Source organism: Corylus avellana, chromosome ca3 (genome assembly GCF_901000735.1).
Source record: "Corylus avellana chromosome ca3, CavTom2PMs-1.0".
Lineage (NCBI taxonomy): Eukaryota > Viridiplantae > Streptophyta > Magnoliopsida > Fagales > Betulaceae > Corylus > Corylus avellana.
The window spans coordinates 562,880-576,984 of record NC_081543.1 but is presented as its reverse complement, the minus strand read 5'-3'; the positions used below and the strand labels follow the sequence as shown (position 1 = coordinate 576,984).

General features: G+C 35.4%; 2 protein-coding genes across 2 annotated transcripts; both read left to right on the top strand.

Moving 5' to 3' along the window:
* The first annotated feature begins 6,262 nt into the window (after positions 1–6,262).
* Positions 6,263–7,729, top strand: LOC132175860 (F-box protein At1g67340-like). The gene is made up of 3 exons (XM_059587935.1): positions 6,263–6,550; positions 6,666–6,828; positions 6,921–7,729. The coding sequence occupies exons 1-3, from the start codon at positions 6,402–6,404 to the stop codon at positions 7,617–7,619; spliced, it is 1,011 nt and encodes a 336-aa protein (XP_059443918.1). The 5' UTR covers positions 6,263–6,401; the 3' UTR covers positions 7,620–7,729.
* A 4,496-nt stretch (positions 7,730–12,225) lies between these two features.
* LOC132175861 (ATP synthase subunit delta, chloroplastic-like) lies at positions 12,226–13,209 on the top strand. Its single transcript, XM_059587936.1, has one exon. The coding sequence runs from the start codon at positions 12,347–12,349 to the stop codon at positions 13,085–13,087; it is 741 nt and encodes a 246-aa protein (XP_059443919.1). The 5' UTR covers positions 12,226–12,346; the 3' UTR covers positions 13,088–13,209.
* Positions 13,210–14,105: the final 896 nt, after the last annotated feature.

The window sequence follows — 14,105 nt, the reverse complement described above, 5'->3', positions numbered from 1 at the left end:
AATCTTAAAGCAGTGAGCATTGTTTGAAATTATTGTGGTGACTCTATCCATCTTGTGTGTCTCGTACGCTATCTTCCTTTAGCTTCTTTCAAGTTTATCCAAGCATGCATGTGGAAGCAATTAGTACTGTAATTATTCCTCTGAGGAGTAATCACATGTACATTCTGATACCATACGTTTTGGACCTCCCCATCCATCTCTCTCTCTCTCTCTCTCTCTCTCTCGCGGATCTCTTAAGCAAAATAAAATTGGGTGCGATTGATATTGCAATTTCGCAAGCTAAAAATATATTTTTAAACAAAATCACATAAAATATTACGTTTATGAAGGCTCTTGAAAGAATAACGGTTTGAAAAGGTGAAAAAATCCATATTTTTAAACCATAAACAAACGGGTCCGTTTTAAAAAAACGCACAATTTTAAATGGCAAACCGTGAATTTATCAAACGCTTAATTACGTTTTCTTGAAGTCATATTTTTCTCAATTACATTTTCTATCAACTTAAAATTTTAAAATAAGTAATAATTTAACATAAGATCATATAGACCTATGCCTATAACTAGTCCTAGCTTCCATGTGGCTTCATTTAGTTCAAACCCTACTGCCAACCCCACCACCTCCACAACAACATTTACACTATTTGCTATTTTTCGAACTGTGCGTTTTAAAAACGCTAAACCAAATGGATATGTACGAATGCCGGTGGGGTCATCTATCACAAAATTAGTAAACAAAGCATGAGGGTGTGGGGTTGATTAGTGACTACACAGTATCTTTAATTAACATCAGTCATTTTCACGCTTTAATTTCCTAATTAGCAAGTTCAACAAGTGAGATGTTTGTGGTACCTTTTGCGCACCATTGATTAATTTGCTTATGGGGATTAAGAAATAGAACAGAAAAAAAGTGACAATCATGCTTGTATTTGTAATAGACCAGTTAGGTACCGACCAATCTCTAATTAATTCTTATGTTGAAAAAAAGCATTTCATGATTCAACTTTTTTGGTTGCATATGATGGATCATATGGCCGATGATCCCTGCTTTTCTAGTTTCTGCCTCTGCAATAAGCAACGTTGGAACGTTTCTCACTTGCACAACATGGGTGGTTGTCATCATGTTTCACGTTAATTAATTAGTTCTCCATCACTATACTTACTTACTCCATATTTCTAATTAATTAAACGTTTATATATATTTATAAAACTCATCAATCAGGAAATTGCTGCACTGGGATAATAATTGTATTTGGGGTACTACAATTTTCTTACAAACTGATATGACTGTTTGTAATTAGTGAAATGATTAAGATCGAGCATGTTTGTGATTGTGTTTGAGAAATAGAGTTTTTAAGTTAAAAAGCTTCGTTTTTAAGTTTTTGCCAAAAATGCGTTTTGGCCAAAAGTGCTTTTTGGACCCTTAAAACATATTTTTTAAGTGTTAAACGCATTTTTATGCTTCTCAATTAATGCACTCAAACAGGCCCGAAGAGTATAAAAGTGTGTTTTGGCCAAAAGTGTTTTTTGGACCCTTAAAAAAGTTTTCAATTTTTTTTTTCTTCTAAATAATTTTTTTTTCTTCAAACAGACTTTTTGAGTGTTAAACGCACTTTTAAACTCCTCAAACGCACACTCAAACAGGCCATAAGAGTATATGATTAACAAGTACTCAACCATTAATGAATTAAATCAACAAATCATATTTTTTGCTTAAGAAATTCAAATTATCCTTCCATGTCATCTATACACATGTACCAATACTAGAGAAAATATATATATAAAAAAAATTATAAAAGAAAAGTTTAACCGGCCAATTTGTACAATGGAAATGCGTTACACCGGTCCGAAGTTTATTATTCGGACTTCAAGAAATATGACCGATGAACTTTGGACACGTGTTCCACCAGTTTAAAGAAAATAAAATAAAGAAAGCAAAGGAAAAATGATTTAAACGATAGGCGTGGCATCTAGCAGGAATGCCGCACTCGTTCTCTACCAAACCGAGGGGAGTCATCTGTTTCTGGTGGGAAGGGGAAGAGGAAAAGATTTGTGTTCCACCAAATCCACATATTTAAACCTTATCCAAACCTACATTCCCCATATAAATTCAAATGTGTATGAATTATTTATTTATTTTTTACGTCCCCACCACATAAATATCAAGCATAGCTTGATTTACAAAATTCTCTCTGAGATCTCAACTTGGGTTATGCGTAGAGATATATAATATTGAAAGTTTATTATAAGGAGAAAGGAGGATGGCATTGGCATCCCACATTTATTATGAGTTGTTGTACTACCTACCTTGTTTAAACCCCAAACCTTTTGGCAAACTGCATTCAGAAATTATGAAGTGAGTGCCCATCCGTGCAAGCAAGTGCAAGTGCAAGTGGGAAGCATGTGGGGTGCAATCTTTTATTGATTCGAGGAAGAAAACAAGATGGAACTATTTTTATTAGTTGTTAGTTGTTGATGAAAATTAATAAACCCTCAAACCAATTCCACCATCAATAAAACTATTGAATAATAATGTGTAAGAAACTAAGGAAAGCGCTAGCTATATTTGAATTATAACTTTAAAATGATTGGAACTCCCTACACAATCAGTTATAAAACTCCGTATCACTTATGGCCTATTTGGGTATGCGTTTAAGAGGCTTAAAAGTATGTTTAACATTCAAAAAGTCCGTTTGAAGAAAAAAAAAAATACTCGTTTGGTACAAAAAAACTTGAAAGCGCTTTTAAGGGTTCAAAAAGCTTAAAAATAGTCAAAACGCAATTTTGACAAAAATACTTTTTAACATAAAAACTCTATTTCTCAAACGCAATCTCAAATATGTTCTTAATAAGGAATCAATGTGGAACTCTGTCTTCCAGGTGTGGGACAAAGGTATTACAATGCGTGTGTTTGTTTTAGCAGTTTTCAAAACGTGTTGTTTGAAAGAAAATAGCAATTTCAAAATGCAGTTAATGGAAATGAGATTTCTAAAATTACAATTAAGCGTTCGGTAAAATCTGAAAAATAGTGTATTGGTAGTTAATGAAAACGTGATTTAGTCTTCACACCACGATATCTTCTGCACAAAAAATGTGATTTTTCCACCTTTTTCAAACCGTTATTTTTTTCAAACGCGCTCTCCACTTGACTTTTTATGATTTTGTTTAAAATTATATGTTTAAACCTACAAAATCGTGAGGCTATAACACTTGTAGCTTAGTTAACATTATAATAATAATTATTATTATTATTATTATTTTAGTCTAGCTAATTAATCAGTTAACATTAGATTAATTGATGCTCATTGTGGATATCGCTTTCTTTTATCCAATGTAAAACTTGAATGTCAGTCCTAATTCCACTTGCACAATTCCGGAGGATTGTCGTTTCCGTCACTCTTGAAGGCGGCGCCAGATTAAATATTTGCAGTTGTAGTCAAACAACATGTTTATCATGCCGTTTACCAGTTAATAATCCAATGTCTCTCAATTAATAAAGTAAATACAATGCAACCCAGTTTGGATTTCGTTATCCAAATCACGCGGTTAGATTGATTAGCTTTAGGCTTTAGCTGCCTCATTTTAGTTAATCCAATATCGTGATCATCACATGGCCAACGACAACAAAAGTCTGTAAGCTACTTCAAGTCATCCGTCGCATTGGAATCTCGCACTCGCTATCATATATATTCATTCATTGAAGGTAAAGTTAGTTTTGCTAAAAATGGGGTCGAAAAGTTGGATTGGGATCACCAGCCGGCTGTTGTTTTATATGGACTTTTTCACCGTAGTCGGTAATTGTCGCGAATCCTCATCCCGAAAAGGTAGTTATATGGTTTCTCTGCGTGTTTTTCTCATTGTATGTGAATATTATTTTCTAAAAACGATATAAGGTGTGTGATAATTTTTTTTTAGAAAATAATATACACGTAGGAGACAACAGAAGGAACCGTAACATTCCTCCTCATAATTAGGTTCAAAAGCATATTTATACCTTTTTTTCTTTCTTTATCAACGAAATGAATCTTTTCTATTATGTTAGACAATAAAAATAGCATAGAGAAATTAGTTGTTCCAAGTGATTCTCCAGCAATTTGTCTTTTCTCCCACGGTGAAGTAAACCATCATAACTATTAGAATAATATTCACAAAACCACGTTCTAAGAGTACTAAAAAAACCACTAAGAGGTAGAGTCTAAAACTCACTCAAATTTTGCTTTTGTGATGCCTCAACCTATCCAATGGCCGGGGAAGGCTATTTATAGCCTCACCTCCATTGATGGGAGGAGCAACCACCAACTCTATATTCATCGTATGTTATAATGCCGGTCAACTTAGGTCGGAGGAAATAAGAAGTACTCTTTTGTGAACCTAAAGATATTATCGCAATTATCTATAAAAAAAAAAAAAAAAACAAATATTATCACAATCGAAATAAGTTAAAAAAAAAAAAAAAATGATGTATCTATTAAAAATTTTGGAGACAAATTAGAAAACATAAATGAACAATATCTTGAGAACGGTTTATTTTCAATAAATGGATCAGATTGAAATAGTGATTAACAATTTAATTGACACTTGAGAGTCTTTGTTACCTAGAATTTATAATAATCAACTCCAATTTCGACTATCATACCAACAATATCAACCAAACAACTCCACAAACCATTCAAAATCAAAAACATTATAATGGTTGTTTTAAGGGATTTTTTATTATTAAAAAAAATGTTAAAATATGATATAAATGTTAAAATTATTCTTGCGTTTCTAGAAGTGTTTTATATTTACTTTTGATTAGTAAGAGTTTGTTTGAGATTGCGTTTGAGTAGCTTAAAAATGATTTTAACACTAAAAAAAGTTCATCTAAAGAAAAAAAATACTCGTTTAGTAAAATAAATTAAAAGCTCTTTTAAGGGTTACAAAAGTCTAAAAATAGCTGAAACGCACTTTTGATAAAAACTTAAAAATAAAGCTTTTATCCAAAAACCCGTATTCAATTAAAAACTTTATTTCTCAAACGTAACCCTAAACCGCCTCTAAATAAAATTGGCTTTATTGTTAAAACTCTTGTTTTATCTTTTAATTTGTCTTCTCAAAATAAAAGTATTAACAAACATTTGACATTGTCGTTTTGTCGAACGGCATTCTAGTCGTGGGTCCCTCCATCGGAGTCTTTGACCAGTCGCTTGCCGTGGTATACACTAAACACCACAAAAGGAAACCAAACCAAAGGCCTTTACTTGCTTAAAATTCAAAGTTATCAATTTCGTTGTGACGACTATTTTAATATTCATTTATTAAAAAATAAAAGAAAAAGAAAAAAGAGTGACTATTTTGACAAAACTTTATTAGATTGGTAAAAATATTAATTAAATTCATTATTTTATATTCGTTTAAACTTTTAAAATAATTAATAATTTAACATTAAGGAAAAATTGAAATTTTATTGTTAGATTTTCACGTGATTTTAATTTAATTTTTAGATTTTTAAGTTTTTTGCTAATTTCAAATAATTAACTCCGTCAACTTACAATTACAATCCAATTAATTAGTGGTATATTATATCAAACCTAACAATTAATGTCATATAACTCTCGTGTCAATTGTATGTGTCATGCAACAAAGTTGGCCTCTATTTTTAAGTAAATAAGCTTTTAACTTTTAACTTTTTTAATATTTTTTATTTAAAATATATTTGTAATTTAAAGTATATGTGGTATGTATTACGAGTTTGTTTGGAATTGCGTTTTAGAGAGTTTAAAAAATGCTTTTAATACTTAAAAAGTTATGTCAAATAAAAGTTAGTCTGTTTGGTAAGAAATTCAAAAAGTAAAATAGTAAGAATGTTTAGTATGAAAAAATAAAATAAAATTATTTTGAAGTCATTTTTTTATTTGAATAGTAATAAAAAGTGATTGATGTGATTTAAAAAGTAAGAAAATGTTAAAAAATAAAAAAGTAAGATGAATAATATTGAAACGAAATCGTTTATTAAACGTCGCGATTCTATGTAATATGCGATTGATACATATATGCGATTGATATGATGTAACATATTAATTAATTAAAAGATAAGTTGACAAAAAAAAAAACATATTTGAAATTATATGAAAAGTTAAAGTTATAATTTAAAAACTAAATTTGATATATTTTCAGGATTTAAGAGTTAATTCGTGGGGCCCCCTCCATTACCTATTGCTCGCGTCTCTTGAGGCCCTTCCCCTCCCCATTCCGTCTAGCATATAAAGCCAAAGCCACTCTGCCTTGCAAGGTAGCCTTTTACTGAGACACACCAAGATGTGGAGAGTGGAGCTATAACCAAAACGCACGCAAATAAGTACAAATAGAGAGCGCCTTCGCTTGGAATATGACGAGAAGCTGCTAAAGCCAGGCGCAAACCAACCATGTTGAGGAAAAAGCCAAGAACTCGAAGCACGCTCGCTGAGAAACCCGATCTCTTCGAAGAGTTACCGGACGATCTCGTCGTCTTCGTCCTCGGCAAGCTCAGCGCCTCCGCTTCTCACCCCTCCGATCTCGTCAGCATTCTCGTCACGTACGCCTACGCATCAGACTCTTCTCTTTCTTTGGTGAAAAATGAAAATTTTTTTGTTGTTGTTGTTGCTTTTTTTTTTTTTTTTCTAAATTTTTTGGGTTGATTTCTGAAACAGATGCAAGAGACTGAACCGGTTAGGTGCACATCCTCTGGTTCTGTCCAAAGCCGGACCAAAAGCGCTCGCTATCAAAGCCAAAAACTGGTCCGAGTCCGGTCACCGTTTTCTCAAACGGTGCGTTGACGCCGGCAACGTCGAAGCCTCCTATACTCTCGGCATGGTGAGCAGTGGTATTACTGTAAAATAAAATTCAATTTCTATTATATATTTTTTTTCTATGTTCGTAAGTTTTTCTTTCTTTGTTTGCTATAGATCCGATTTTATTGTTTACAAAATCGAGGGAGCGGCGCGTCGCTGATGGCCAAGGCGGCGATTAAGTCTCACGCGCAGGCACTATACTCGCTGGCGGTTATACAGTTCAACGGCAGCGGTGGCTCAAAGAGTGACAAGAACCTCCGAGCCGGCGTGGCTCTGTGCGGCCGAGCAGCTTTCCTTGGCCACGTGGACGCGCTCCGCGAGCTCGGTCATTGCCTCCAGGACGGTTATGGAGCGCGCCAGAACATAACGCAGGGACGCCGCCTTCTCGTCCAGGCGAACGCGCGCGAGTTAGCATCCGTACTACGATCCCGCTCCTCGCCGACGTGGCACCGGTCCTATCCGTGCGTGAGCGGTTCGGGCTGTGGGCTTCTGAGCGACTTCGGGTGCGACGTGCCGGCGCGAGAGGTGCACCCAGTGAACCGGTTCTTGAAGGAGTGGTTCGTGTCGGGGCGTGGGGAGCTGGGTCAGGAGCTGAGGATGTGCTCGCACAGTGGTTGCGGGCGGCCCGAGACGAGGCCGCACGAGTTCCGACGGTGCTCGGTATGTGGAACGGTGAATTACTGCTCGCGTGGGTGTCAAGCGCTTGATTGGAAGGTGCGGCATAAGGCGGAGTGCGTGCCCATGGAACGGTGGTTGGAGGACGACGGTGGTGATGGAGACGGTGTTGTGGAAGGAATGGTGGAGGAAATTTAATGATAAAGAATTAGAATGCTTAGTGTTATTTAATTGGGTGATATTTGCATTTGTTATTTCTAATTAAGGTTTTGTTTCTGTACATAATGGGAAAAGATATTTTTTGGAAATTAATTTGTCTACCATAAATGGGGGATTGTTTTTGGGATATTCTCTTTGGGAGTAAATATTTTTGGAAGTCCTGAGATTTTTGAAGAATTTTATTTTGTTAATTATTCTTATCAAGTAATAAAAGCAATGAAAGCACAAAGGGGAAGAAAATGGGGAAAGAAAAAGAGTTACTAGAGTAAAAAAATTTGACTTATCAACCATGCATTTTTAATTACCGATAATGAACTCTCACAGTAAAAAGTTAAATTTATGATAAAAACTTTGGAGCCTCTTAATAAAAGAGGATAGTTTGTATATGGTCAAATTGTTGGATTTGGTCTCTGAAAAATGGGGCCGCGACTATTTATGCTATGGTGCAAAATCCCATCAGTGCAAGGATGTAGAAAGATTATGGCAGTATATCTTTGTTTTTTGAAATTTTGTTTTATTTGAATCTTATCGAAGAGGCCACAGAGAGAGAGAGAGTTATGGGACAAAGACCGGATTTGTGTGCAAATTAAGCATGGAAAAATGAACAATGAAACATCCACATGGAAAGGGACATAAAGGAATTGATAATGTGTGTTTTGTTGGAAAGTAAAAGATAAGAGTAAAGACCCATATTTCTTATCCCTTCCAATTATTGAGTCAGTATTAAAATCTTGAACCAATTATCTCGATAGATCTAACCATAGAAAAACTTTATTGCGGGTCGTGATTAATTGGCAACTTGTTCTTATAGTCCACTTTTGTCTTTATCAATATCTCCTTGCATTCTTGCAACACTGGGCTTCAAGGTGTACCATCCTTTCCCTGACTTAAGCAACAAGTCAGTCTCACCAAAACTAATTAAATTATACAAAGGATAACACATTGAAGTTAATCCATCCAATTATCATATTCTGTAAAATTGATATGTAATATTTTATAAAAGGATTCCGTTTCAATTGAAATACGTATTTGTTGTTTGTCCCAACATTCAGTCGAGGTGGATACTAACTTGCTCATTAAAAGTTGTTAACAAACGAAAATAAGGTCATTTGATGTTTCTAAGTGGAGATTGGATGGATGCCCGCTTTCTCCCATGCCCTTTGATGTAAGTTTCATTTTGGCCGGTTTTGTTTCAGAGAGAGAGAGAGTTGTCTTGTATTTTTAGGTATTTTTTATTCATATCTACCTTTGTTAGTTTCGAGTACAAATACCCTTTTGTTGAAGGTCGGTCACATGTTCAAATTCCAACTAATTTAGTTCCAATTAAAATTAGACAAAAAAAAAAAAAAAAACATGATACTATGACAATCTACTAACCCCACTTTGCTTAGTTCACAAAGAACAATCCGTATTTGGCTCTTTTCTTACTCGGAGAAAGAAGTTGTATTGGGAAACTTCAATGAACTTTCTCTTGGATTTAAGGACAACTTTCTTTAAAGCTCGACCCCTCTTCACAGATTCACATGCGGCACGAAACATAGAGAAAGAAAATTCGACCACTTGGAAGGACAAAGCCCTCTAATTAGATAAGTTCTAGGAGGGAAAAGAACAAAAGGCCCTTGGATACGTTGCCCCCATCAAATATTTTATTCAAATAATTAGGTGTTGAAGCAAGTTGCGTTACAGCATATTAAAAGTAAAACTAATGTGATTTTTCAAGTGGTTTTTGTTATTTTTCATTTTACACCATCACTAAAGCCAAATTGAAAATTAAGACATGGAACTACCCCTTAAAATTGAAACACGTGGCCAATAACAAGACACAAGAGACACGTCTTGATCCCAAAAGTCCAATTTCGAAACGGACTCTCTTTAATCGGGTGCTCTCTCACATGAAGCAGCCTCGTTTCACCCGATCCGAGTACATCCTACTGTGGATTGAGAGCTCCTTTGCACTGTAGCGTAAAGCTATTAAATACGTTTGTCCTCTAGAAGAATGTATAGTGCCCCAATTGAAGTCAGATAAATATTTATGAGTTTGTTCTAACTGCCCAATTGATATGGTCAGGGAAAGACCTGGTCTGCCCCCCCCTCATATGAGATCATTACGAGAGGAACTTCTGGATTAAAGACCCCAGACCAATGAAAGAGAAAAAAACTCAATAATTATTCCACATATTCAATAGCGACGTAACGACGTTGATATTTGAGCATGCTACAGTATATAAATAGGAAAAAGCATATCTTATTAATATTACTGATGATATAATCAGTGCAGAGAATAATTGCATTTATAGTAATATAGTACATTTACACTACAGTACGGTTCAATATACCCCTCATATTCTGAGATCATCTCAAGCCAATTCACAAAAAAAAAAAAAATCAATTTTTCTTTAAATGGTTAAGAAAGCATATATTTTTTAAAGTGTATTTCATAATTATGACATATATTTTAAACATATGTTTGTTTAAGAAAAAAAAAAAGAATATTCATAAATACGTCATATATAACAATTTGCGTGTTGTCCATATCTTGCAAGCCCTTCTTGTTACGGAACAAACCACTATCACATATTCACATGTGTGAGAAAAGGCCACAGAAGTAATCATAAGAGATGTAGAAAATATCGAATTCTTTTCTGGTTAATTAAACTATTTATATTTTGTTTAACGAAATTAAGACGACCTCTTGTTTTGATAAAAATGAACTAAAATGAATCCACATATATATTAATATTATCATAGAAAATGGTTAATTCATATATATATATATATATATTTAACTCAAAACCTATACTTTAATAACACGTTAAATTATTATTTATTTATTTTTTAAAATAAATTGATAAAAATAGTAAAATAAATTATTTAATTAATATGTCGGTCCCTCCTAAGAAATCCTAGTTGCATATAAGATAGATTATGTTGGTGTGTCTGTCGTCCGCTGACTCATATGGATTATCATACTAAGATGTTTTTCACATCTGATAATGATCTTCATATTATTAAATTCATTTAATATATTACATATATATGTATATGTACATCATTGATGTTGTTGTGTCATGTGTGAAGTTGAGATCAAAAGGTTTGACATGCGGATGTTACTTGCTGCTGAAGATTAAAATGGATATGACTACGTAATCCACAACAATTACGTGGAAAATCACTCAACATGCAAGTGATGCACGCTGGCATTTTTTCTCTAATTATTTATGGAGGAAATAATGGGCCATTTATGGGTTCCTATGGGCGCCTCTTTGAAGCAAGTGAAGGGTTCCTATGGCCTTTCACATTACCATCATAATCTTACAAAATCCTAGTGTCCTTTACCAAGAGAATCTTACCACATGCCATAAAAATTTCAGATTGACACACCTAACACCATTATAATGTATTGACTGTAATTAAATACTTTATGTATTGTTTTAAGTGGCTGTTTTATTGAAGATGTTGAGCTTTTGTTTGGTTCTTGGTGTTGCAAATGAAAAGGAAATGAAATTAGAATCATCGGTGATTTTATATGGTATTAAAGTAGTCGGTGTTAAATAAGAGTTATGAGGGATTAATTAATTGGTTTGATGTGACATATTTTTTTTTCTAATTTTTTTTTATCTAATTGGTTTGATGCGACATATTATTAATTAATAAGATGGTAAAATGATAGAGGGATCTATTTAAAATCAAAAGAATACTTAAGGATCTAATTATCGAAATTGAAAACATAAAAGACTAATTTGAAATCACATGAATACATAAGGATCAAATTTAATTTTTCCCATAATTTTTACTGTCATTATAGGGGAGGATGCATGTACGAGAAAGGAGGAGCAAAGTAAAGTGTAGGAGCTATGTGAGGACCCCTTGATCAGTGGGGCCCCCCTCAGGAAGGGAGGCCCAGTTTTTTGGCTGGCGACTCCCTTTTGCAGGGAATCTCAATCCTCACACATCACCCTATGCTTCACAATTAAACGATGTATATTTTCTTTTCCTTTCTAAACAAGACTTAAGAACAAACAACTCATTGTTCATCCAATCACTGGGCTTCCCTTTAGGCCTAGTTGGACTAGCAAGCCGGTCCATGGGCCTAAGGGTTTTAAACGGATGTTACAATTGATACGACAAAAATGAGACTTCTATTGCGGGTGACGACGTAGTGATCCAAATCATTTTCAAAGGATTTGATGTACATCTTACTTTGACATTTAACATGTGTCTATCTCTTAATTCTTGCTATATTATTCCCTGGTTTCATAAAGCATTGTGTTAATTATAGTTAGACCAATAACATAAAATAACAATGCTTCATGGGTAATTCAATCGACTAAAAATCCTATTTCATAAGAAAGAAAGTTTTATGAGACGTGAAAAAATTATTATTATTATTATTTTGAATGAAAAAATAGAAAGCTATCGACTCTGAACTCTCCCTCCCTCACACTTTTTGGCAAAAAAAAAAAAAAAAATAAAAAAACCTGAGGCCGTGCTTAATTCAAAATTCCCCCAACAAATTGAATGCATCCACGTTTTAAGTCCTTATCTTTTGCAGATAAGAGGCCAACGGTACTCCAAACAACCATCGATCATACGGTCCTCATAATCCAATCCGTCCATTTCCACACCAAAACCCCCCCAATTCCACCTCCACCTCCACCTCAATCCCCTCACCCAAATCACCAGCAGCAGCAGCCAATCAACTAGCCATGGCTGCCCTCCAACACACCCCCATCTCCCTCCAATCCACCAAATCCCCACCGTCTGCTCGAACCCCAATTCCAATCAAAACCCACAAACCCATTCACAGCCTCTCCTTCTCCACCACATTCCCATCCCTCAGACTCAAATTCTCCGCCACAAACTGTAGCGGCGGCCCCAGAATGGCTTCCGCAGCAGCCACCAGCTACGCCGTGGCGCTCGCCGATGTGGCCTTGGCCAACAACACCCTCGAAGCCACCACCGGCGACGTGGAGAAGATCGAGAAGTTCTTCTCCGACCCTTCGGTGTACGACTACTTCGTGAACCCCACCATCGACGTGGAGAAGAAGCGCAAGACGCTCGACGAAATTGCGGCCTCGGGTGGCCTCCAGCCCTTCACGACCAACTTCCTCAATATCCTGGTGGACTCCCGAAGGATCGACCTTATCAACGAGATAGTGACGGAGTTCGAGGTGGTGCACAACAAGCTCACCGACACGGAGCTGGCGGTGGTTAGCTCGGTGGTGAAGCTGGAGTCACAGCACTTGGCCCAGATCGCCAAGCAGGTGCAGAAGCTGACCGGGGCTAAGAATGTGAGGATCAAGACCGTGATCGACCCCAGCTTGGTGGCCGGCTTCACCGTCAGATACGGGAGCGCCGGGTCCAAGCTGATTGATATGAGCGTCAAGAAGCAGCTTGAGGAGATTGCTGCTCAGATTGACTTGGGCGATATTAAACTTGGTGTATGATTTTTTTTTTTCAAAAAAAAATTTCTGTCATTTAATTTATCTTTTTTGTAGTTATTTTTGTATGAAGTGTGTAAAACCTTCTTAATTTTCCGATTTTTGAACTAATAAGTAAATTCAATTTACCATTTTTATCATTTTATCATTTTAGAATAAGTAATAGTTTTCTATAGTATCAAAACAAATTATTCTGTGTTTAAGTTTGAATTACAATTTTATAAGTTCTGTCAGATTTTTTTTTTTTTTTTTTTAAAAAAAAGATCTTAGTGCAACTGTCAACAAAGCTGGTGTGGGACTGTGGACTCTTCTCCAAAATGTTGCTTTTGAAATATGAATTGTGCTAGGCCTAGGAGGAGGCACCATGCGCATAAGATGATAGGATGCAGACACTAATGATCCACGTGCTATTGCTATGTGCACCAATGGACCACATGCAGGCAAAGAAAATGGTCTCGAGGGAAATGGTCCAGCGGCTGACCCAAAGTTGTGCTATGAGTGCCCTGTGCGATTAATGCGTCTTCTTTAAGAAGAGTCACCACATGCTCATAATTGTGGTACTGGGACTCTGGGAGGCAAAGTATTTTCAAGCATGGCTAGTTTTTTCTTGTTCTTGGTGGGGGCAATTATATAAAACTAATTGGATATTGGACAAACTAATAAAATGAATAGGTGATATATGTCACCAAGTGCGAAATCTGGAATTTAACTGTAGGGGCAAGATTGCTTTGAAATTTTAGTTTGAGGAGTCATCATTAATGAATGAATAGGTGACATATGTCACTGCACCAGATACCCTCTATTCGAACAATGGGTTCTTCGGTTTAACATAGTCATTTAATTTTGTATGATTTGATATGAAATGTTGATCTTTCTCACACTTTTTCTTCAAAATGCCACATGTTGTGAGAATTTGGTTGAACGGGGGACTCGACATGTAAACGGGATGGGTATAATCTTTAAGTCTTTTTCGAGCCAAATTGTCTTACGTTTGACCTTTTAATGACTGTGACACTCACTATAT